Source organism: Rhinoraja longicauda, chromosome 25 (genome assembly GCF_053455715.1).
Source record: "Rhinoraja longicauda isolate Sanriku21f chromosome 25, sRhiLon1.1, whole genome shotgun sequence".
NCBI classification, from domain to species: domain Eukaryota; kingdom Metazoa; phylum Chordata; class Chondrichthyes; order Rajiformes; family Arhynchobatidae; genus Rhinoraja; species Rhinoraja longicauda.
This window is the reverse complement of record NC_135977.1, coordinates 12,900,887-12,927,839: the sequence shown is the minus strand read 5'-3', so window position 1 is coordinate 12,927,839 and position 26,953 is coordinate 12,900,887. Positions and strand designations below refer to the sequence as shown.

Genomic DNA, 26,953 nt, shown 5'->3' with positions numbered 1-26,953 from the left:
GGCATCTTGCTTGACATAGACAAGTCAGGCTGAAGGACCTGTTTTGGTGCTCTATGACTGAGTGGAAGGTTTGTATTTTTTTTTTTTTTTTTTTTTTTTTAATATTTTTTATTTTTGAAAAGCATATGTACAAATAGAAATAAAAAAAACACATTTGTTACAAAGTTCTTACATAGCTTCAATTTTTAAATTTTTGAAGAGAGAAAATAAAAAAATAAAAAAACAAACTATAAACTTGGGGAGAGAGAGTAAGAGGGTTAAAAAAAAAGGGTCTAACAATAAAAATTAAAGGGAGTAGATCCGGGAGACAATAACCACAGTTGTACATCCAACCCCTAACTCAAGTTTCAACTTTTAATTTAAATTTTTTATTTTAGTCCTGTGCCAAACCCATTTACTTTTCTAAAAATTCAATAAATGGAGACCATATTTTTAAAAATAACTCAGGTTTGTCGATTAAGGCAAACCTTATTTTTTCCAAATGCAGGGTCTCTGTCATTTCCGTAGTCCACATTTTAATTGTGGGGGTTATTGGTTTTTTCCAAAATTTAAGTATTAATTTTTTCGCAGTTATTAGACTGTAATCAAGAAAATGTACCTGACTTACTGTAAAATTTGTAGTATGTTCTGATAATCCTAATATAATTAATTTTGGGTCCATATCTAATTTTTTATTAATAACTTTAGAAACTATTTTAGGTTTGTATCTTAAGCACAATGTAAAATAGAGAAGATAAAAAGAATCAGGGTGTGACTGGTCCATGATTGTATTGGATGCTTTCCTAAGGCAGCGTGAATGTAGATGGAGTTGAAGGGAGGGTGGTTTGTGTGATAGACTGGGCTGTGCCCACAATTCTAGCGATCTCAGGCAGCACAGTTGCCAAACCAAGTTATGATGGGATGTTTTCTACAGTGCATCTGTAGTTAGTCTGAGTTGTTGGGGAAATGCCGAACGACCTCATTTTCTTGAAGAAGTAGAGACGTTGATATCCTTTCTTGGTTCTAACATCAATGTTGTGATATTTACTCTGGAAATGTAAAACTTGACCATTTGTGTACCACCATGCTTCTTTCAGTTCCTTCATTTTGCTGACATTGAGGGAGAGGCTGCTATCTTGACACCATGCGACCAACCTCTGTATCTCCTTCCCATACTCTGTCTCATCATTGAGATCCAGCCCACTACCCTAGTGTTAACTCCAAATCTGGATGTGGGGTTAGAGCAGAATTTGGCTGTGGAGTGTACAGGGAGTATAGAATTTAACCGTGCAGGGTGCCAGTGTTGAGAATTATCATGGAAGATTTTTGTCACTTGTCCTTACTGATTGTAGTCTTTGGATCACAAAGTCAAATTTCAGTTGATCAAGGCCATCTGAGAGGCTGGAGTTCATGTGCGCTATGACCAGCCTATCAAAGCTTCATGATGGCGGATGTCGGAGTCCATATTAACGTAATCATTTACCTTGCTTCTCTATGATTGTGATCTCGAAGCAGGTAGGAACCACAGAGCTTTGGGTGTAGGGAGAGTTTAAAGATGCTGAGAATACTGCTAGCTGTTAAGTGCAGGTTCTGAGGACACAGCTGGGGATTCCATCCATGCCAGTCACTTTTTGCATGTCCAGTCTTTGGAAGGCAGATCTGAAGTCTGTGACGGTGACCTTGGATACAGGTGCACCTAAGACTGACAGTGACATCATTTCACAACTTTCTGTTATTAAATGAGCTTAAAGTGCATCGAACTTGTCAGGGAGAGATGCATTGTTGCCAGCAAAACTGCCCGGCTTCGATTTGTGGTCAGTTCTAGCATGCTAGCTTGCCACAATCAATAGGCTTCCCTGATAGCTTCACAAAGATCACACTTAGATTTCCTGAACCGGTCAGGATCATTCGGCTTGATTGCCACAAGCTTGGAAGATAAAACAAAGGACTGGAGTGACTCCGCAGATCAGGCAGCATTCCTGCTGGACAAAAGTAGATGGCGTTTCTGATCCGCTGAGTTTCTCCAGCAGTTTTTTCTTTGTAAACCAGTGCTTGCATTTCCATGTGTCACCACAAACATAGATTTCACCAAGCAGTGGACCTCGCAGATCATCTATGCTCTCTGAATTGGGAACATTTGGGTTGATTTATTTGGTGTGCAGCCCTGTACGTAATGACTGAGGTAGGTGATGACGGTGGCATGCTCGTTTGAGTTGGCCTGAACCAGGGAGTTGTTCTGGAGGCCACGTTTTAAGGAGTGACAAATGGTGCTTCTTTGTCAGTGTTTCTTCCCTACCATTTATAGTCTGTGTTAAATCACAGTTGCCTCTACTTATCCTTGCACTCAACTGCACTACTTGCTCTGGTTTTTGGTTCAGTCTTTTGTGGCCTTCTGCATTCGCATTGATTTTTTTTTTGCCTTGCCAGACAGCATTAAGGATATATCTGCTGGCTAAAAGTTATGTTTGCAAAATATCAAAGACATCCCCCCCCCCCCCCCCCCGCCTTGGTAGGAGTTAATGTATTTTCAGCAACACGGTTTTTGCTCATCCTGTCTTGGTGGCCTGCTGCTCACACCTCCCTCTCTGGCTGTTGCTGGCACCATGACATGAAAGCAGCTTTGGGATTGCTGGTGATGGCACTGGTATTACATCATTCATGTTGCCATGCTCCCATTGAAATCAACCTGTGCTAATGTATAATTATCTGTCAGCAACTCTAATGAAGTTGCGTGTGCATCCATCACCGCTGATTGCTTCATATTGTGCCTCGGGGGGCTGACACACACAAAGAAGGGAAAACGTCTCTCAATGACTATTATTTGTGTGTTTTTTTTAAAAAACCTCACAGGTTCTATTTTTTAACTAGCATCTATTTTTAATTCAAACTTTGTGTCACCCACGGATGGTTCAGGTAAAGGAAGCTGAATTTCTCATTTATTTGCTAAGTTCATAGGGTTTCATCTCTGTTAAAAGGGAACTTTGCAGTTTTGATAGAGAGCTTCAAAATGTCACCAATAAAATATTAGAATTTAATGTTCTAATCTATCCGCTAGCATGTTGAGTTGCTGTCATTATAGTGCCATGGTAATCATTAACATCAACATCTATCACATTATTAAAAAGCTACATATACCTGGAGTTACTCATCTGCTTCAGGCTTAATCCATACCCACCGCACGAAAGCTTCCACCTTACAAAAGTGAAATACTGTTTATAAAAAGCTTCCAGTGGAGCAGAACAAATGGCGCGGCAGGGTTTGGCTATTCATATTTATTTGCGCGTCTGCCCCTTCAGAGGTTGTTGCCTCATTTAAGTCTAATTAACAGTGAGTTCCTTCGCTTCACCGCGAGCTTTTGACAATCAAATTGGTCCTATTGTGTAGGCTGTGGCTGCCAGCTACAATACACCAAGGACCTAATTAAAGAGGAGGTGTCTGCGGTGTGTCCAAGATCAGGTTTACGTAGAAATGCTTGCACTGTACCCAGATCTAATTTGTGCAGGAGATATACATCCTACTCTGGGAATGGATGCATTTGGTTTAATGACTGGGTGAGTTACCCCGAGGCCTGGATTAACCATCTGGTGTCATGCTCAAACCCCAATGCAACAGCAAGAGAATTTAACTTCACTTAAGTGAATAAAAAAAACTGTTGTGGATTTTTTAAAGAGAGCATTGTAATTGTAACCATGAAACCAGTTAGTTGGTTCAAAATAGCCAGACTGATTCACAGACAACGTGGCTCATCTCATGTGCTCCATGAACCAGCATCTCATCTGCTCCCATTGCACTTTTGTGCCCATATCCTGCCCTACTGCAGGTGATAGGACAATGATGTAGAGTCAGAAGGGAATGGCCCTGCATGTTTTTGTTGTTGAAGTCTCCATTACTTCCCTTCTATCTCTTGGTCTCATCGCACCAAGTCAAATGGGGACAAGGAAATCCTGCACATTATCCTGGACACGAGGAACTGCTGAATCTGAAGAAGGGTCACAACCCAAAATATCACCTATCCATATCTTCCAAAGATGCTCTCTGACTCGCTGAGTTACTCCAGCACTTGGTTGGATCAAAATTTTGGAACTCCCTCTCCAACAGCGTTGTAGGAGTACTTCACCAGAAAGCTCGTTCAACAATTAACTCGCCTCCATCTTCTCGTGTAATTTATGTTAGCCAATAAATACTGACTTTACGTGACGCCCACATCTAATAAATGTCTGCGTCATTGATAGTTGTCCGCAGTGATCTTTTGTATCATATGACTGCTATTCAGTGATGAATGTGGTCAGGTGCATGGACAGGTTTTATATCCACAGTCTGCCAGCGACTTTTCGTTGCAGCTAGGCTTGAGATCTGCGGTGTTGTAAAATGTGAACTCAGACTTTGTGGTTTCCTTCATAAGCTTAGTTTCCTTTCTTGGTACTTTGAGACTATTCATGACAATCTAAATGGAAACTATAGTTAAATTAGAAACATATTTTACAAGATATATTAAATACCTTTTGCTGTGGTAAAGTCTGTGTTGTAGGAATCTACTTCCTAATGATACTCCTTTTGTTGGCTACTGATAAATTTTGTCTCCTTCATAGTTAGAATTTATAGACAAGGGAACTTGCATATCAAAGAAAGAATTTGCATTCATACAACCTTTTTTTTTACCAACCTCTCGACATTACAAAGCACTTTGTACAAATGACATTTGTTTGAAAACTGGTCACTGACAATGTAGGAAACTTGGCAAATGATTTGTCGACACCAAGCTCTCACTTGTAATTTTAAATGTAATGACCAAATCATCTGTTGTTGATGTTCCTTGAGGGATAAAAGATGGCCAGGATACCTCTGAGTGCCACACAATTATAATACAGCGTAGTTAAGACTTGTCTAAGGCGATAAGGCAAGGCCCCGTCAGGGTACACCAACACTCAGTAATGACTGCGGTGTTAGCCTAGACATCTCTAGTGCAAGGTTTGATCTCGCAGACTCGGAATGTCAATGATAAACAATTTGTCAGATGTGCCCTTTTTGTTGATGTGCTTCTTTATTAGCTATAATTTGTATTACTTTACCTTGCTACAGTGAGAATGTCAACAGACTAGCAACATGGAGACCCAACCACCAACCCAGAGAATTGAGCTCAATCCCAACAGGGCAGCTGTGGAATTTAAATTAATTATCCAGAATTAATAATCCAGAGTTTGGTTTGGACAAAAGTGCCAGTGAATATCTGTAAAGACGACCGTGAAAATTTGCCTGATTGCAGACAAAGAACTTTGTACAAATGGTTCACTCCTGTCGTCTTTCCCTGGTCTAGCCCACATTCGGTTGCCATTGAAATGCTCTCTGAAGTGGCCAAGCAAAATCCCTAGTTGTACCGATGTTTAAACAAAGTAATAAAACTGCACAGATCATCCAGCATCGCTATGGGCACTAAATGCAAAGTTGCTCCAAGTCTAATGGCTGATATGCCATCACTAATATGGACAAGGGGAGCAGGCATCTGCCTACAGATTCTCCTCCGTCACACAATATTAGCTTGGAAATACATAGCTGATCCTTCATTGTCACTGGGTCTGAGGCGAGAGCTTTCTGCACTGTAGAAACACCCCTACCAGAAGGACGGCACACTTCAGAAGATGATTCATGCCTCTCTTGCTGATGATGTTCAGATCCTGAAAATAGTTTTTTTTTAAATGAATTGGAGTTTAGTTAATCTCCATCCCAGCTGTTTTCTACTTCCTGTTGCTTGAGTCATCCTAGCAACCTTGTGTCAACAACCTGGGTTCTTGTGTTAGGAAGACAAACTACTTATTACCTGCTGATCCAGGTGAACTGGAGGGACAGCCAGCACTGAATCCTAAATGGTTGAAATGAGGAACTTGGATTTAAAATATGAGCAGTTTATTTGATCACTTTTAATCCCAATCTGATGGAGTCATGCTAATTCATTTTGGATATCTTGAAACACCCCTTTTTGCTGAATTCAAAACCAATATGCTGTGTTCATTTAATATCAAAGCCAATTCCTGCTTTCCACATATCAGTTTGAACCAACAATGTGATACTTTTGGGTTTCTTGACCAGACCTCAACTTTGATGTCAATTTAGTCCTAACATTGATAGCACTGGAATTCCCAGAGGTTAATGAAACTGTTTGAAGTGGAATTTGATAGATCAGGTACTATCTGCTCTGGCGACGGGTGTTCCACAACATGGGGTGGGGTTATTAAGTGAGAGCCAGACCAGGCATCACATACAGATCAATTTAGTTTAATTTATTGTCACGCGTATCGAGATACAGTGAAATGCGTTTGTTGCATGCAACCAGTCAGCAGAAAGACAATACGTGATTACAGTCGATCCATTTACAGAGTGTAGATACATGATAAGGGAATAACGTTTAGTGCAAGGTAAAACCAGCAAAGTCCAATCAAGGATAGTCCGAGGGTCATCAAAGAGGTAGATAGGACGTAGAAAAGAGGTAGAGATAGATCATGGGTATTTGGAATTTTTATGCCAAAAGACTGTGAATGGGGCAGTCTCGAAATTAACGAGGTTAGATAGAGAGTTGTCAGGTAAAGATATTAGGGAGAGTGGAAGAAAGGAATAAGTGGTATTGAAGATTAAAATAAGGATCATAATTGAATGGCCGAACAGATATGAGAACCTGAATGAGCTGTTCTTGCTATACTGAGTAAAGCATTGAGGAGCCTCCTGCCGTGCACATATTAAGGAAGTTAGGCCGGTGGTTCATAATTTCTCGGTTATGCCACAGCTGATTAGGGTTGTCTTCCTCAATTTCTTGCAGGTTTTTTGTAGTTAACAGTCTTCAGAGCTGGGAAATCAGTGTTACCAGGCAGTCAATTACCTAGTTTGCCTTGCTCTCCGTCCCTCCCCCACCCTAGTCGTTGTACTTGTTTCACTATCATCCTGTTGAGTTTCACTGTCCATATAACTTGTTATCACCTATCCCACTGCCAACAATGGACCATTGTGAGCTCCACCTTTCCTTGATCATTGTTGCTTTTTGCATATCTTTCATTCATTTGTTCTATGCGCCATCTATAATCTCTTGTTTCCCTTTCCCCTGACTCTCAGTCTGAAGAAGGGTCTCGACCCAAAATATCGCCTATTCCTTTTCTCCTGAGATGCTGCCTGACCTGCTGAGTTGCTTCGGATTTTTGTGTCTATAGTCAATTATCTAGGCCTGTTACAGCAGCTATTTTAAAGTCATCATTTTGATTTAATTTAATTTTCAAGAAGTGCTTTTAAAATCCTTTAAATGATTAGGAGGCATGGCACTCGTCTTCACCTATTGAAAGTGACACCACCAATAAAATGTAAACCAGCCTTGGCCTCTGCAGATTGCAAATCTTTAACTGTCGTTCTGTGAAGATTAGCTAACTCGGCACAGATCAGAAGTCATAGCTGAGACCATCTGGTCTATATAAGTCACTATCACACCAGATGGCAAACATAACCAAAATGCCTTCTGGGAAGCTTCAGTTGCTGGGTTGTACAAGAAAGTCCAGGAATATCCACTCTCCTGACGTGTGTATGTTTGTGTAAGGCAAACTTTTCCTCCACCACTATTTGAAGCAAGAGTTCCTCTTCCCCCCCCCCCCCCACTGCTCCATCATATCAACAGAATCATTGAAAGAAAATTAACATAGAAAGTAAGTATTAAGATTGAGAATACTATGAATGCACTGGTGATGATGAGTGAATGTGTACTTGTGCATTGAGTTATATCCATTGTGGCAAAACCTCTCTATTAGAGTGGCTTTTGTCTTTCTCCTGTGTGGGATGTTGTGGGAGATCCTGAAATGCCAAGATAATCCTTGAATGCCGTAATTCATGTCTATGTTTGTAAGAGGAAGAGACCTGGGCACGTGCATAGTCAAGGCCAGACAATTGAACTTGCTCACAAACTCTTTGTCGCTAACACAATTAACACAAATAAGCCTATTGAAATTTTCAGCGGAGGAATACAGTGCAAGAGGAAAAGGAATTGGAAACTGGGAACGATAATTTAGGAGCAGAGAGCGCTCTCATTTAAAAAGTTATTAATGGCAACTTCAAAACCACATAGCATTTCACAGCCAATAAGCTTCTCGTCTCCCTCTTGAAGATAAGCAGCATTCATTGCGCGCAGTACAAGTTCTCACTAACAGGATTGGGCTGACTGATGACTGTTTTTAATCTTGTTAATGTTGGCCAAAGAAAAGAAGAAAATCTCTTCCATTCAGATTTTCTTTCAGGATTTTTTATATACACTCCCTCAAAGTGTCAAGCTGAATTAAATTGAGCATTAACTTCATTGAAATCAATCCCAAGTGTCTTAAATGTTGTCTCTTCTTATTTGGCAGGTATTACAGAGGCACTCACGGGGTTATAGTGGTATACGATGTCACCAGTGCAGAATCATTTGTTAACGTCAAGCGGTGGTTACATGAAATAAACCAAAATTGTGATGATGTGTGTCGGATACTGGGTATGTATATCATTACCATTGTACATTGGAATGAAATAAGGAAATTGTTTGATGATTCACTCACTCATGCAATAAGAATGCCACTCATCCACCTGTGCCCCTCCATTTCTAAAGATCTGATGGATAATTTTACAAACATAGGAGCTTAGGTAAGTGATTACCTCTCAACCCTGCTCCACGTGTGACTTAAAATCGTGGCTGATCTGATTGTCAACCCCCAACTCTGCATTCCCATCTGCCCACCATAATCGTAGACCCCTTTGCTTATTAAAACTATCAACCTACCTTAGATATTCAAACATTCTGCTTCCACCACCCTTTGAGGAAGAGATATCCAAAGACTCGTGACCTTCAGAGAAATTTCTTCTCGGGTCAAGTCTTCAATGGGCAACCCTGATATTTAAACAGTCAACCCTCATTCCAGAATCTCGAGGAATCGTCGCCCCACGCGACAAATGGCAGCAGAGTGGTCGAACAGTAGAGTTGCTGCCTCACAGCACCAGAGACCAGGGTTCAATCGTGTCTACGGGTTCTGTCCGTATGCAGTTTGTACGTTCTCGCTGTGGCCGCATGGGTTTTCTCTCTGTGCTCCAGTTTCCTCCCACATTCCAGAGACATGCATGTTTATTGGTTAATTGGCTTCTGTAAATTGTCCCTAGGATCGCTAGTTGGTGCAGACTCGGTAAGACGACAGCCTGTTTGCACTCTATCTCTAAAACTAAAAAAAACCTAAAACAAGTATTTAATTGTCATATGTAGCAGGAATGAAACAATGACTTTTCTAACTGCAGCATTACAGGCCAATTAATGCAATAACACAACAAATAAATATACAATTATTAATGGTTCAAAAAATTAATAATAAGTAGTACTAGGTAACCAGTCCATAATAATATAAAGCTGAAGTATGTAGTGCAACCAAAAATAAACTCCATGGTAGATTGTTGCTGAACTGGAGTTGTGGTTAGGGTGCCGCAGTATAGTTCAAAAGCCTGCTGGTTGCTGGAGGGAAGCTGTTCTTGAATTTGGAAGACACAGTTCTCGGGCTCCTGTACGTTCTTCCTAATTGTCGTAGTGACATGAGAGCATGGTCCGGGTGATGTGGGTCTTTGATATTAGCTGTCTTTTTGAGGCAGCACTTCCTGCAGATCCCGTTGACAATGGGGAGGTCAGTATCCCTTGGGACCTGGCAATGTCTGTCTACTACTTTCTGCAGCCGCCTTCGCTCCTGGGCGTTCATGTTACCGAATAGTCCTGATGCAACCAGTCGGTATAATCCCTACCGTACTGCTGTAGACGTTTGACAGATTATTCCGTGACATTCCAAATCTTCTCTTCACAAAATGCTGGAGTAACTCAGCAGGTCAGACAGCATCTCGGGAGAGAAGGAATGGGTGACGTTTCGGGTCGAGACCCTTCTTCAGACTGATGTCAGGGGGGCGGGACACAGGAAGGATATAGGTGGAGACAGGAAGATAGAGGGAGATCTGGGAAAGAGGAGGGGAAGAGAGGGGCAGAGGAACTATCTAAAGTTGGAGAAGTTGATGTTCATACCACTGGGCTGCAAGCTGCCCAGGCGAAATATGAGGTGCTGTTCCTCCAATTTCCGGTGGCCTCACTATGGCACTGGAGGAGGCCCATGACAAAGGTCAGACTGGGAATGGGAGGGGGAGTTGAAGTGCTCGGCCACCGGGAGATCAGCTTGGTCAATGCGGACCGAGCGCAGGTGCTGAGCGAAGCAATCGCCGAGCCTGCGCTTGGTTTCGCCGATGTAAATAAGTTGACATCTAGAGCAGCGGATGCAATAGATGAGGTTGGAGGAGGTGCAGGTGAACCTTTGTCTCAACTGGAAAGACTGTTTGGGTCCTTGGATGGAGTTGAGGGGGGAGGTAAAGGGACAGGTGTTGCATCTCGTGCGGTTGCAGGGGAAAGTGCCCGGGGATGGGGTGGTTTGGGTAGGAAGGAACGAGTGGACCAGGGAGTTACGGAGGGAACGGTCTCTGCGGAACGCAGAGAGGGGAGGGGATGGGAAGATATGGCCAGTAGTGGGGTCCCGTTGTAGGTGACGCAAATGTTGGCGGATGATTTGTTGGATCCGCTGGCTGGTGGGGTGGAAGGTGAGAACGAGGGGGATTCTGTCCTTGTTGCGAGTGGGAGGAGGGGGAGCAAGAGCGGAGCTGCGGGATGTAGAAGAGACCCTAGTGAGAGCCTCATCTATAATGGAGGAGGGGAAGCCCCGTTTCCTGAAGAATGAGGACATCTCTGACGCCCTAGTGTGAAACACCTCATCCCGGGCGCAGATGCGGCGTAGACGGAGGAATTGGGAGTAGGGGATAGACTTTTTGCAGGGGACCGGGTGGGAAGAAGTGTAGTCCAGATAGCTGTGCGAGTCAATGGGTTTATAGTAAATGTCCGTCACTAGTCTGTCTCCTGTGATGGAGATGGTGAGGTCCAGAAACGGGAGGGAGATGTCGGAGATAGTCCAGGTATATTTAAGGGCAATCTTCACAATCATCTTTGGAGTTGATGAGTTTTCTTTGTGATTACATGAGTGTGTTGGGCCCAAGACAGACCGTCAGAGACATGCACACCCAGAAACTTGAAGCAGTAGACCCTCTCCAGCATCATCCCGGTTGATGAAGACGGGTTCATGGAACCTTGGCCTTTCCCTCCTGAAGTCAATAATTGGTCTTGCTCATGTTGAGAGCAAGATTGGTGTTCTGGCACTATTCAGATGATCAATTTTCCTCCTGTACTCTTAACTCATCGTTACCTGGTATTTGCACATAGTCATGAGATGCTCTGACATCCACCCAGTCAAGATCCCTCAGAATATTATATTTCAAATTAAGTCCCCTCTTTCTCTTCTAAGCTTCAATGACACAAGCCTGCTCAAACTTTGCCTGAAGGGAATGAGTGATAATTCCAAATATTGCTGTGGCAAACTTTTTCTGAATTGCTTCCAACTCCTTCGAATGTGGCAGAAGAACTGGAATGATGTGTATGCAAGAGCAGGGAAAAATGGGATTAATATAGATGGATACTTAATGGCGATGCGCATATATGGTGGCTGGGAGGGCCCGTTTCGCACTCTATCACTCCATGCCCTTTTCCATCCCTCCTTGCATAAAACCACCAATGTCGTGCACAGATAAGGTTTCTCAATGCCGTGTATAACTGTGGCTCCCAGTTCCTCTCGCAACAAGTGATAACATTTCATTAGTGCTTCGAATGACCTGGATACTAGCCATTTTAAGAATTGTGCATTGGGAGCCCTAGATGCCTCTGCACTTCAGAGCACAAGAATCTATCACCAGTTCTGATTGCCCCATTACAGGAAGGATATGGAGGCATGGCGAGGGTGCAGAAAAGGTTTATCAGAATGCTGCCTGATTATTGGTTGTAAAAAGTGTTTGTACAAAGGTCATTTGTTTTCCCTGGAGTGACGGAGGCTGTACAATGCCCTAATATAAGTTTATAAAATTATGAGAAGCATTGATAGTCAGGTAATCAGAATCCTTTTCCTCTAGTCAAACACTAGAGGGCATAGTTATACGGTCAGGGAGAGAAGGTTTAAAGGAAAAATGCGAGGCAATTTTTTTTAAAGAGGGGTAGATGCCTGGTACGCGCTGGCAGGGTTGGTGGTGGAAGTAGTGGTGTTTAAGTGGCTTTTAGACAGATGTATGAATTTCTGGGCAGTGGGGGGATATGGACCATGTGCAGGCAGAAGGGACGAGTTTAAGTGGGTAGTGTGTTCACCACACACATCACTGCATGAAGGGCCTATTCCTGTGATGTACTGTTCTATGTTCTTTTTTCTATTCAAGTAAATGTTATTTTTCCTGCCAAAATTTCTGATGTTTTTATCATTCATTAAAAGCTTAGGGCAGAGTTTTACATGCTGTCATTTTTGCCATATAAAGGCTGTGTACTTCACTACTCAAGGCCACAAATAAAATTAAATTCAGGGCACCTGTTAATTTGCATATATTGCACTCTACAAAACCTGATGTGCTGTTTGTCTAATTTCAGAATTATCTACCAATAAGTTGCCCAAAAAATTTCATCCAGCCATCTCAGTGCAAATGACAAAACAGTTGAGCATGTGCTGTGAAAGGGGATTGATCTTCCAGTATTTTATTTTTGGTCTCTGAATCTGCTGTAGCACAACATGGGTTTGGTGCAGAAAATCCCCACTATGGTGTTATCTGTTGTAATCTGGGAGTCATTTCTGCTCTAACTTTATGTTTTTATTGTATTATCAAAGATAGCACGATAAATTGGCTATGGGTGTCATGATCCAGCACTCCTAGCTGGTGTATCAATACAAACTCTTCAGGCACCCCCTTCCCTCCTGCCCGCCAAGAATTCCACAGCAACAGCGAGCACTGTTTCAAAGTGTGCTTCCTTCAGCAGTCATTTCACTTTGTGTACTCAAGTGTAATTTAGATAAGATTATCATCTACACTGAGCTATTGGCATTTGCAACTTTCATAGCTCAAGGGCTGCGTTGAGCGTGTTCAGCATCAGCTCACACAGACTGACACTGAACAAAAGGTCTTTGTCTGGTCTGGATCAGAAGTAAACCTAGGTCCAAAAGGTTAAAGGTCACTGTGTTAAATTATTTGACAGCTTTCTCAGCCCTTCACTTTAATTTTGTAAACAGTTTGCCAGGTTACTGTTCAATTATGAACATTTTGTCAATTATAGAACAGAAACCAAATGATATATCTCAGATGGTGGCCATTTTGCTCACCAGCCTGTGCTATTAAAAGGAGCTCCACTCATCTCTTTTCCTCTTAGCTCTGGAAACATTTTCACATGTGTATTTATCCAAAACTCTTTCAGGAACTATTTGTGAATCTGCTCTTTTGAGTATTCCCACTCGTACTCCATACTTAAGGACAGCTTCCCCTCGCCATGCCTCCGGTTCTGTTGCCATTTTCTAAAAGCAGGAAATGATAGAAATGCTAATTGTCAGGAAGCAGCCGTGGAGGGAAAAGCAGGTGTAACATTTCAAGTGCTGATTGTTTTATTACAACTGGAAAAAAATAATTAAAAATGCAACCAGTTTTAAGTTGCACAAAAAAGGAAATGGTAGGAAAGAAGAAACTGGAAGATCTGCGATAAAGTGGAAAGTTGGAGAGTTCAAATTATGGGGATATGATGCTAGGCAAAAGGGGAAGTAATGAAACTAAAGAAACATAAGATGGATCGAGAGGAGGTGTAAATCAGAATAATGGGATGGTCTGACACTGAGCCTAGTTTTGCATTTGGGAATTTGATAAGTGCCATTGCAATAGATGAGGAATGACATGCAAAGAGCTTCTTGGATGACCACCCTGACAGAGATAAACGTAAAATGGAAAAGGGGATCTTCATGATAAATACCAGACACAGTGGCTGACCAAAGCATTTACAGAAAGTAAACAGAAAATGAGTATTGGAATAGCGTAATGGTTAACATAAAAGTAAAACAAAAATTATTTAATAAATGAACCTGCTGGAGGATGAAAGGTCCCCACCCAAAAGATCACCAGTACACATCCTTACACAGATGCTGTCTGACCCATTGAGTTCCTCCCGCAATTTGTTTTTGCTCAATTCCAGCATTTACAGTGTCTCATGTTTCGGTTTTAATAAAGTTGATGAGTATAAAGGTGAATCTGTTAAAGGCCAATATGGATGGGGGGAGAGGAAGATGAAGGGGTGCTGATGGAGGCAGAGGGCATAGAAGATCAAGTGATTGCAGTTAAATGTGTTGAAGACTTTGCCATGTTACAAATTCATGGTTATAAAGCACAGAAACTGCCTCTTTGACCCAACTCTTCCATGTCGGCCAAGGTGCCTATCTAAGCTAATCCTATTTGCCTGTGTCTGGCCCACATCCTTCTAAATCTTCTGGGCCAAATATTCTTTTAATTTTGTATTTGAACCTAATCTGCGCCTGCTCTTGTCAGTGTAGAGGAGCCACATCAGAGGCACCAAATATAAAAGACAAGGTTGGAAGAGGTGGAAATGAACCTGCCTCACAGGGTGCTCCCCCTTATAGAAAATAGGTGCAGGAGTACGCCATTCGGCCCTTCAAGCCAGCACAGCCATTCAACATGATCATGGCTGATCATTCAAAATCAGTAACCCGTTCCTGCTTTTTCCCCATATCCCTTGATTCTGTTAGCCCTGAGAGCTATATCTAACTCTCTCTTGAAAACATCCAGCGAATTGGCCTCCACTGCCTTCTGTGGCAGAGAATTCCACAGATTTACAACTCTGGGTGAAAAAGTTTTTCCTCATCGCAGTCCTAAATGGCCTTCCCCTTATTCTTAAACTGTGACCCCTGGTTCTAGACTCCGCCAACATCGGGAACATTTTTCCTGCATCTAGCCTGTCCAATCCCTTAAGAATTTTATATGTTTCTATAAGATCCCCTCTCATCCTAAATTCCAGTGAATACAAGCCCAGTCGACCCATTCTTTCATCATATATCAGTCCCCCCATCCCGGGAATTAACCTGGTGAACCTACGCTGCAATCCCTCAATAGCAATAATGTCCTTCCTCAAATTAGGAGACCAAAACTGCACACAATATTCCATGTGTGGTCTCACAAGGGCTCTGTACAACTGCAGTAGGACCTTGCTCCTATACTCAAAATCATCTCGATATGAAGGCCAACATGCCATTAGCTTTCTTCACTGCCTGCTGTACCTGCATGCTTACTTTCAGTGACTGATATACAAGGACACCCAGGTCTCGTTGCACCTCCCCTTTTCCTAATCTGACACCATTCAGATAATAATAATCTGCCTTGTTCTTGCCACCAAAGTGGATAACCTCACATTTATCCACATTACACTGCATCTGTCATGATTCTGCCCACTCGCCCAACCTATCCAAGTCTATCTAACCTATACAGCCTCATAACATCCTCCTCCCAGCTTTGTGTCATCTGCAAATTTGGAGATGTTACATTTAATTCCCTCATCTAAATCATTAGTTACATTGTAAATAACTGGGGTCCCAGCATCGAGCCTTGTGGCACCTTGCTAATCATTGCCTGCCATTCTGAAAAGGACCCGTTAATTCCTACGCTTTGCTTCCTGTCTACCAACCAGTTCCCTATCCATGTCAATACCCTACCCCCAATACCATCTTTAATTTTACACACTAATTTCTTGTGTGGGACCCTGTCAAAAGATTTTTGAAAGTCCTGGTACACCACATCCACTGGCTATCCCTTATCCATTCTACTTGTTACATCCTCAAAAAATTCCAGACGATTAGTAGAGCATGATTTCCCCTTAGCCACTTGCTGGCCTCATTTCCTAGAGGAAGTGGAATACAGCCCCTTCTCTAGTCTCTATAAAAACGATGATATTGTTTAACTGGAAGAAAATGCACGCCATGCGCAATCTCCATTCATGGGTGGATCTACATTTGTGGTGGTTAAACCCCCACCGCCCACTTTGGTGTGTCCGTACATACACACTTCCTTCGCCAAAGACTGGTTCTCCCCAACCCCCCCCCGCCCTCCCCATTGTGTCATTTAACTTTTCTTTCTCCCCTCCATTCACATATATTCCTAACTCCCTCCATCCATCTCCTATTTCACCCATTCACTTGCACCTCTTCCCCACTCCCATTTACATCTGTAAGCTACTACCTTGCCCAATTCCCACCAGACCTGTTATTATCAAATCTTTTGCTTCTATTGCAGTGGGCAACAAGAATGACGATCCTGCACGCAAAGTAGTAGAGACCAATGATGCACAAAAATTTGCAGAACAGATGGGCATTCAACTTTTTGAAACCAGTGCAAAGGAGAACCTCAATGTCGAAGAGGTAGGCATTGCCTTTGATGGGGTTATGTGAATAATTCGGGTCTTCTCATCTGTCAGCTCCTTCTCAGAGCTTCATAGTTTTACAGCGTGGTAACAGGCTCTTCGGCCCAACAAGCCCACACCAACTACCCATCTACATTGATCCCACCTGCCGTCGTTTGACCCATATCCCTCTAAACCTGTCCTATCCATGTACCTGTCTAAATGTTTCTTAAACGTTGCGATAGTACCTGCCTCAGCTACCTCCTCTGGCAGCTTGTTCCATACATCCACCACCCTTGCATAAAAGATTTAATAGGAATCACTCAGGTTCCTTTCAATCTTTCCCCTCTCACCTTAAACTTATGTCCTCTGATTCTCGAGTGGACTCGTCTGGGTAAAAGCCGAGTCCTAGCCTGCTCAACCTCTCACTATAGCTCAGACCCGCGAGTCCTGGCAACATCCTTGTAAAGCTGTGGTCCAAGCTCACTGTCTGCTTTTGCTTTCAGATGTTCAACTGCATCACAGAGCTCGTGCTGCGTGCCAAGAAAGAAAACTTAGCCAAACAGCAGCAACAGCAGCAGAATGATGTCATCAAACTGTCCAAAAACAGTAAAAAGAAGAGGAAGTGTTGCTAACGAGGAACAAAATAAACGGACTTCTTTGCAATGAACAGTCCCTTTCACTCGGACTTGTATATCACAAATTCAGAAACGAACGTTCTTTTACATCCCCACCCCACCTCTGCCCCACAACTCTTCCCTCACCCACACCCTCACCCCGAGCCCTGGGAGGATAATGTTTGAGAGCAGATGTGGAGTCTTGTTGGCTCGGTGCTGTTGCTCCGATATTTCAATTTCCGAATTATTATTTTTCCATTGAAAGTGACCTCGGCAATGGAGCTCAGTGCCAAGATCGGAGCAGATCATCTCATTCCATTTGATTTGTATGGATCTACAGAGAAAATAAATGAGTGACTTGTCTCGCTTAAGGGATTTAAAAACCCTGTACATAATGTACAGCTTTAATGCCACCCCTTTCCTCATCGCTTCGCCTAATACTTTCAGATGCCAAGAAATCATGAAGCACCTTCATTCTATCTTCTATTTTGATTTTTAAGAAGTAAATATTTTTGGATCCAAGCTGCTGACTAATGTTGATGCACGGTGGCCACTAGCTGCTTCCAGTTTTGCACCATTTCCGCTGTTAGACTCGCACTGTTGTTATCTGATTCATCATTTGTGGTTGGGGAAGAGGTGGGGTAAATATGGAAAGCAACTGCAATGGAGGGGGAAAGGGACATTGGCTTGCTAATTGTGCTAGGCAATTTTATGAATGGAATTGGAGACCTCATTTTGATTTGGAGTTTTTTTTTAATCATCAAGTAACTACTCCATTATTTATATTAAAAAATGGGTCCAGAGTTTTTGGCTGAGGAATTTATCATCTGTGGGATGATAATTAGTCTTCTACTATGATGGGGAGGGGTGGGGCAGGGAAATAATGAAAAAAAAAGTAACTAAATAAAGTGTGAAATAAGGTAAGGTGAATGAACGGTGTTTTTAATATCTGTCAATCATGTGCATTGGCTTAACGTGTGTTAATACCTCAGCCCTTCAACGTAGAAGGCATGCTTGGTATGTGATGTATTTTTCAAAGCAGCACACAGTTGATGCCCTGTAGTAAAATAAATGCAACAGTGCATCTTGTACTGGGGTGGAGGTGAGGGTCGTCTTGCATTTTAAAATAGAAGGTTAGAAATTATTGGGGAGACCGGATCCATGTTGTGTAGGGGGGAAAAACAATTGAAATTTCCATTACCGATGTGAAAGCCCTTCGAATGAGTTTGTGCAATTGGATTCCAATTGGGCCACCCTTTTTTATTGCTAATTTAATAACTCCACCTGAGAAGCTGCAAAGCGGCTGAAATTGGCATGATTCGTGAGTGTGGAATGCAATAGTAAGACTGGATTATAGCTATGTGCCCCATGTTACAATCCAAGAGTACAAATTGAAGAAATATAAAAAGGTTTACACTTGACCATTCTATACTTGATGTTGACGTGGGGTGCCTGAAACGGACGTGCCCTTTTCCCAAACATTAACATCCTGCACCTTGGTAAATCCACAGCCCCTGTTCCACCTTATAACACACCAGCCAGTCATTGCCTCATTCAGCATAGAGATCTCTCCTGTGTGTATAGGACAATTAACTGCCTCCAGCTGTGAGAGTTCAGAATGCAATCAGTGTAGGTGGAATCTGCAGCACAAGACTGTCTAAAGGAGAACTAATTGCCGCTAAATGAAGAGTCTAATGCTTATGGGGATGGTTGGTGCAGGATATGGAAAGGTCACCTGGTGCAAAAATGAAACTCTTACTATGGGATAATGCCACATTGGTCACTGCACCGGCAGTTTCACACTGGATTAAACATGTGATTACCTGACCAGACAAATGCTTGATTAGGAATAGTGGATGACATTGTTTTTTTAAATGGTATGTAGGATAAAAAGTAACTTAATAACTTTTGTTTTGAGATTACCATTTACTGACAGTTTTAAAGAAAGTATATCATTTATTTGTGTACAAGCTGGTCATTATATCAAAGGAGAAGGCCTGTTTTATATGTTATATTGTGGACTCCCATCTGTTAAAAGGTGTATCTTAAAATATCTGAAATCTTGTGGCATTTGGTTATGCGACTGTTCGTGATGACGATTATGTATTAAAACACAGAAATTACTGCAAAATGTGGTGCAGGTTACAATATCTGTTTGTCAGTTGTCCCTGTGTGTATTACCAGCATAGAAAACGTGCACCTTTGCATGAGCATTCCTACAATGTGCATCTTCCATCTGCTTTTTGCATCCATTGCACCCATTTTGAGCGTTTGTAAGTTTTACCCAAGAGCCTGCCCGCCCGGCAATATTCATTTTTGTTGTTTGAGTGTATGTGACTGAAATTGGTCTCGAAGCGTCTGGTTCTGTAGGCACTGCACTGAAGTATGTGTCTGCACATACATGATTTAATTTTATATATATCGCATACTTCCAGTTGGAGTATTGTGGTTAACTCTGAGCTTTTGGCACTTTAGGCAGCATACAAAAGAGAACTACTAGAAATGTACATAGGATAGATTTAGTTATGTGAGGAAACTTCGGAGAGCAAAGGGGCATTCTAGTTCATGAAACATTTGATGAAATAACCAATGTGAAGTTCTTTCAGTGATAGAAAAATACAACAATTGGCAAAAGAATCAGAGGTGCCCTGAAAGTAGGATGAGGGCGAGCCAATGGTGTCCAAAAAGAATTGGATCATGAGGAAAGAGCGGGGACATTTTTTTTGCTCAAGATTCCAGCACCTCTTTTAAAGAGTTGTGAAGGAGTATTTCCATAATATGACTTTCCGATAATGGAAGTTGTGCCAAAAGGTAACAAGCACAGGATATTAAACAAGAACATAAAATAGAGCAGGGGCAACAGAAGGTTGGCTGGCCTAAACGTGCTCTGATTTGATCCTTTTAATTGAGATCATGGCTAGTTTACCAGGGCACCATTTTCCTGCACTGTCCCATATCCCTTGATTCTCTTATCATCAGGAAATCTATCTCTGCTTTGAATGAACCGGATTACTGAGCCTCCACAGCCTCCTGGACTAGAGAAATTAAAACAGCATTAACCTCTGCATAAAAGAATTTCTCATCTCTGTCCTAAATAGCCGCCCTCATATTCTGAGACTGTAACCCAGGATCTAGATTCCTCAGTCAGGGGGAAACATCCTTCCCGAGTCTCGTTCATTGAACCCTGTATGAATTATGTACATTTCAATAGATTTCACAAATGCAGCCCCAGTCTACTCCATCTCGCCTCATGCAAACAATCTGTCTTCTCTTGAACTGGTGGAGTGAATCTTTCTTGCACTCCCACTATGGAAAGTATATATGTTCCTTTAGGGAAAGAGATCAAAGGTCATGTCCAAGTTATACATGTTAAACAAAAGGTGGGTTAGAGGGTGTGGACTAGCAGAACAGTAGCATAATCATAGCAGTTATGGTCTGAAATTATTGGACTCTATTTGAGTCTAGTACCTAATCAAAGCAAGTCATCACTTAGACTGTGTTGCCTCCGAGATCAATGAGATTGCAATGGTAATTTAAAATGAGAATCAAATGGACTCTCATGGTTACACTGGCAGTTGAATGGAGGTGTTCCACAGTGCGAGTACTTGTTCTGTGTTTTGTTTCTCTGTCCCAGAGGTGGAAATGGTAGTGCAGCAGTTAAATTATGGGACTGGTAATTCAGACGACAGGACCAAGAATCCACACTGAATCCCAACAGGGTAATTCTAGAATTTCAATTCATAATCTGGAAACATTTTAATAACTTAAATTATCATTAAAATCCTTCTGATTCATCTGTATCATCTGAATTGGACAAGTCTGCCACATGTTTCATGGGCAAAAAAAAAAGGAAATAACTACCATCCTTGACAGCAGACCCCTAATACCATCAACAAAACTAAAAGTCTACCCACATAAAATGGTACAATGTGTGGATTTTCATGGAGTGTGTAGGCAGGGGCAGTGAAGTAAAGGGATGGATGTTTTGCCACCTCTGGACTAGAAAGGTGACTTTTGAAGCAGAAGTAATTGAAGTGTAACCCAAGGTATTACAGAGGGAAAGGTCGTTTCACAATGCTTAAAAAGAGGGTGAGGGGTAGATGTGTTTTGGATCGTACTTAAGGTCTGCTATGTACGTACCTTGCTTTGTGTGCAACTGCCTTGAAAGATATGAAGTCTTCATGTTCTGGACTTGTGATTTATGTACATCTCTTATGGAGTATCCTTGCATGCAAAGTTTGTGTATGCTTTTAACTCAAAAGCATGTTCTTGAACTCAGACCTTATTTGGCTCATCCATACTTCATATCTACATGTACAAATTGTGCTTGTAAATCCAAAGTGTATTTATACTGTGAACATGTGCATGCATGTTGGGTATCCATGAGTGTGTGCGCATGTACAATGCATGTCCAGGTCTCATTTTCTCAGCCATGTGTTTTAGTTTTATCTCGTGTTTCTGTTTCTATGTCAATTACATTATTGATATGGATAAAAATAGGCCTTTGTCTTTGTCCATATTGTCTGTTTCGTCTATTTCCTTTGGTGCACTTGGTATGCATGCATTGTTACTGCCTGTTCAGTTGGACGCATCAGTTTTGTGTATTCCCCGATAGTTTTTCTGTGCTTGTAATTTGTATACGTGGACGAAGAAGGATTAAAGAGAAGTTGATTTTTACAATCCCCTTTTAGATTTCAGAGCAGCGCACACACCATGTTACAGCCAGTGGGGTCGGTTTGAAGTGCATTGTTGCATAGTGGTGAATCCAGATGTCAGCAAATGTTCCCTATTACACAAGCCACAGCTAGATTTTCATGTTTCTGTCTTTATCCCCAAGTGTCATGCACTCCGAGTGTACATTCAAGTTGTTTGTAAATTCTTCATTGTGTTTACAAATGTGTTGTACACCACAAGACATTTTAAAACTATTTATTTATATGTGAATGTTGATGCAGTTTGGTATGCCTAACAGTTACACGCAAAAGAAAACTGAGACTGGATTTTGCTCTGGCCCAACGCCAGTTGTTCTGGCCCCACGCAAGTTTGGTAATTTTTTGAAATGTGTCATAAATCCCACATGCCGTCCAGCAGTGGAGCAGCAACGAGCTAGTATTTGCTCTCGGATCCTGTGCCAGTTTAGACCTAGAACAGGATTCAAGTTTTTTCACCAAAATGGAGATTTTCGGCTGTGGGGTAGAAAGATAAAAATAGGTTGGTTATTTTGCAATTTGTCCATGAGTATTGTCTCCTTAACATCGCAGGATCATGTGGCCACATCTACCCGCTTTACTGGACTAGCAGTAATATTTATAACTGTCTTAACGGTCTAAAAATATTAACAAACAGAAATAATTGTAAGACTTTTTAAAATGTAATTGTTTCTCAATGATGGGGATAATTGGAGGAATTAAAGGTATTGACAGCTTTGACAGATGGCAGAGTGGGAGTGTCGAGGTGCGTGGCTCTTCCAAGCATCATGGGGTTCCAGAGGAGGTTTGTGGACGGGTCTGTTCTTGCTTACCCATCTCACCTGGCTAGGTCATTGAGACCCAAAGGTCTACAAGTACAGTTCACACAATGTGATAGGTATGGTCACCCCAAACTACCATACCTGATGAGTGCTGTAAAAGCTTGAAGATGACTTTGGAAAGTAATGTTGGAAAGCACCATTATTTTTGTGTAGAGAACATTGCTAAGTTGCACAGGCCAGCGTGAAATTATAAAACCCATGTAAATGGACTTGAAAGATGCTGGTGAACCATGGGTGCTCATGAAGATCTTTCAGCAATTAACATTTATTTATTGCATTAAAATAACCACTTAGAGCTGTTTCTCTGCTTAAAGAAATAATTCAATTAGACATTTTTTTAAACCAGTGAACATTAAACTAGTGCTGAAGTGCAAATGGCAGTGGTCTAGCATTTATGGGATGCAAGTGATAGCCCTGAATGCAGATTAAAACCATTCCATTTGGTAATAATGCTTATTGCAATGACAAACGATCGGGGTAAAACCTTGACAAGGCAAACATGGATAGGTGGGAGTAGTGATGGGAACCATTCCGATATTTTGGGTAAAGTGCCTTGGTTCAGTATGTTAAGCACATGTGACTGTCAAGGGAGGTAGGCATTTATTTTATAAGACTAATTTATGCTCCCTCTTGTGTAGTAGCTGTGTCGATGTCTGTTTTGAATGCAATCAATGGCTGAACCTCCTTTTTCAATACATGCATCTTTCCTGTGCAGGTTTCCTAGTGGAGCTGCTGCTTGTGAATTCAGCTGTTTCATTGTTTTTCAGCATGCAATTTTAAATGTCTGTACATGCATGAAAATGAACATATGCACCTCTCATTTATATAACAGCCAAGTAATTAAATGGCATTAGAGATACTGGGAAATGTAGATACTGGAATCTTGCGCAAAACACAGTGCTGATTAACTCAGTGGATCAGGCAGCATCTGTGAGAGAATGGACAGGTAACGTTTCATAGCAGGATCCTTCTTCAGACTGATGCATCTTCTTACAACCAATCCTCTCCATTTTCATGGCAGTCTCACTTTCTATGCATCCATCTTGTGTGTGTGCGCATTCTAAAAGAGGCTTATCCGTTTGGCAATTTACGTAGGGTCTTAAATCCGTTCTTTTCTTTGGAATTACGTAACCTGGGTGCAATGCACACAACTTAATACTTAATGCACTCAACTTCTGAGTGTAAATTTGTCTCAAATCTTTAACATAAACTATTGATCTGCCTCGTGTTTTTACTATTATTTTCTTACAATCCGAGGACGTCATTTTGTTGATTAATGAAACTAGAAGAGCGAGAGCAGTCGGTGCAATTCTGGTCCCTATATGAAACCTCATTTTAAAATGCTTCCTGCTTCAAGAACAAAGTGGTTCTTGCTCTCGGCTGTAGCGTTGGTGATCACCAGCAGATGGCATTGAGGAACTGGTAGCACAAGGCTGCCGCCGAGTGGAGGCGGGCGGAGGAGCTTAACAAGTTTTGGGATGAAAGTGATAATACCAACCCCTTGGGGCCACACATGTAAAGCTAGTTACAACTCATGTACAAGTACAACACTTCCAGCATAAATGTTTTGCGATAGCATACACAGAGCATAATTTGCAAGCAGGGTCTCGACCCGAAACGTCACCCATTCCTTCTCTCCCGAGATGCTGCCTGACCTGCTGAGTTACTCCAGCATTTTGTGAATAAAATAATTTGCAAGCATCTGTACAAAGCTGAAAATGTAACATGATAAAAGGACTATGGCGGAGGGTGATTGTCCCTTGGTAAATTGGAGCCGCGGATCCTGGATCGGATGGTGAGCAGGAGTTGGGGTACCGAGCGCATTGGTGAGTGGGACCCAAGGGGTTTGCGGATGTGGGTGGGGCCCATGGGTGTTGTCGGGAACAGAAGCCGATGAGATCATTGGTGAGCGAGGATCAACTGCTCCGAGACATTATGTTATGTATCAATTTATCTGTTATGGTGCAAGCGTTCGAAATGCCAGTTAATTTGTTCCCCGTCGGTCAGATCACCGTGGGTTCCATTGAACCCCCACGGTGTAAAAACAGACTGAGCAGAACATAGAATCAAAGGCCATACTTACCATAAGGGACAACCCATTTGAGATTGAGGTCAAGGTAGAATTTCTCTTTGTGTCCCTGGAATCTTTCCCCAAGAGAACTGAGGCCACTGAACTATGAAGTATAATCAAGGCTGAGGCAGAACTACAGGAAAGTCAAAAGTTGAACAGGCAGGATTTGCCCAAATCCAAACCAATCCAGACAATAGTGAATGGTGAAGCAGTCTGGAGGGACCAAATTGCCCTCTTCCTTTTCTTTTGGAAGAGTTCCTCATGTTGTAGATCATGGAGGTCACTTATGATGGAGCTCTGTGTAAGACACAGCACACAAAAGGCTGGTCCTCATGTGGTTAGAGTCTGACAAATCATACCTTTGGTGCAGGAAATGGTGGTAGCATCTGTGAAGTGCCATGGGATCTCCCAAAGGAGCTGGCAATGGCCCTTGCACCTAAAATAAGAGAGGGCCAAGTTGCACTTAGAAGAGCCACAGGTGGGGAGACCCACCTTTAACTTCCTGACTACAGAATAGTCATTCCTGTAATGGGTCAACTGGGACTGCATGCAATACTCCAAATGTGGCCGAACCAGTCTTATTGAGCTGCATCAAGATTTCCGGACTCTTATACTCAATGCCCCTGGCAATAAGGGCAAGTATACCATATGCCTCCTTTACCACCCTATCTATTTGCACTGCCACCTTCAGTCAGCTATGAACTTGAACTTCAAGATCCCTCTGCAGATTAATGGTCGTGAGGGTCTTGCCATTAACTGTATACTCTCACCTTGCATTCATCTTCCCAAAGTGCTACACCTCACACTTGTTTGGATTAAACACCACCTGCATTTCTCCGCCCATTTCTACAGCTGATCGATATCCCATTGTATCTTCTGCTATCCTTCCTCATTGCCTGCAACTCCTCATATTTTGCTGTTTTGAACAAACTTACTCACCAACCCATTTACATCCACAAAATGCTGGAGTAACTCAGCAGGTCAGGCAGCATCTCGGGAGAGAAGGGTCTCGACCCGAAATGTCGCCCTTTCTTTCTCTCCCGAGATGCTGCCTGACCTGCTGAGTTACTCCAGCATTTTGTGAACAAATACCTTCGATTTGTACCAGCATCTGCAGTTATTTTTTTATACTACATTTACATCCAAGTCATTTTTTACATATATTACAAACAGCTGCGGTCCTAGCACAGATCCCTGCAGATCTCCACAGATCTCTAGCCAGCATATCTTCCTTCCACCACAATCCTCTATGTCCTCTATGAAAAAGCCACTTCTGAATCCATACAACCAAGTCACTTTGAAAGCCATATATCATAATATTCTGGATCAGCCCATTCTCCTTCAATCTCGAAGAATTCTCCCCAATAGTTTCCCTACCACTGACATGGGACTCACTGACTTATAATTCCCTGGATTGTCTCTATTTCTTAAACAGAACAAAAAAAACAACATTGGCCATTCTCCAGTCCTCTGGGACCTTGCCTGTGGCTGGAGAAGAGACAAAGATCCTTGTCAGGGTCCCCACATTCTCCTCTCTTACCTCCCTCAATAATGTGGGAAAGATCATATCATGCCCTGGGATCATCCACCTTAATGCTCTGTAAGAGCCTCAGCACCATCACCATCTCAACCTCAAACTGCCCTAGCATATTTGTATTCTCCACATTGATCTCGCTGTCCTCCAACTCCTATGCTCCTCAAAATTTTGTATACCACTGTAATATTCTGCCACAATTGGGTGGGCACAGGGAAGGAAGGGAGAAGGGGGGAGTATGTTGTAAGTTCCACAAAGCAGTATGAATAAGAGTCCCAACCCAAAACATTACCAATCTATCTTCTCCAACGAAGCTGCTGGACCTGCTGTGTTACACCAGCATTTTGTGACTTGCTTTTGTAAGCCGGGTAAGAAATGGGAAGCAAAGCAAAACCATGGTTCGACATTACAGGACGATAAATCATTGGACTGAAACCTTAATCTGATTTCTCTAGAGGTGTTGGTTGGCCCTGCTGAGGTTTTGGGGGAGAATGTAGTATTATTCGATGAAGAGATAAGGCATTTGTGATGTGCAAGTACACACAGAACGAAGCATCACTGGACTCTAAAACTAATCCACGAGTGGTATTTCCTCCAGCAGTTTGTGTTTTGTTCAAGTGTCCAGAAGCTGCATTCCCTTGTGATTGTGGAAACACTCAACATGTCAGGTAACATTAGGGCAAAAAAAAAAAACAGGCTTCTGACAAAGGATTCCGGGCCTGATGATAGCACCGACTGACCCCAATGAAAAGTTTTCCTTTACAACATCCCCCGGCACCGGCCTGCGCTGGGTGGATGGGTGGGGGGAGAAGGCAGCGGTTGCCTTGACAACGACGGGCTCCTCCATCGGCCCAGCAATCGGAAGTTGTGCACATGCGCCGGAAGTGGCGGTGATGTGGCAGCGACG

The 26,953-nt window shown here is 42.3% G+C and overlaps 1 protein-coding gene across 2 annotated transcripts in view; it reads left to right on the top strand.

The window, feature by feature from the left end:
* Nucleotides 1-21,743, top strand: part of LOC144605750 (ras-related protein Rab-35) — a 60,981-nt gene extending 39,238 nt beyond the window's left edge. Inside the window, exons 4-6 of one of the 2 annotated variants that reach the window (XM_078421265.1) lie at nucleotides 8,349-8,473; nucleotides 16,189-16,313; nucleotides 16,801-21,734. In XM_078421265.1, coding sequence (XP_078277391.1) covers nucleotides 8,349-8,473; nucleotides 16,189-16,313; nucleotides 16,801-16,929 — 379 coding nt within the window. In that variant the 3' untranslated portion in view covers nucleotides 16,930-21,734. Of the gene's footprint in view, nucleotides 1-8,348; nucleotides 8,474-16,188; nucleotides 16,314-16,800 lie in introns of both variants that reach the window. The other variant, XM_078421266.1, reaches the window with a different exon arrangement.
* The last annotated feature ends 5,210 nt before the right edge of the window (nucleotides 21,744-26,953 follow it).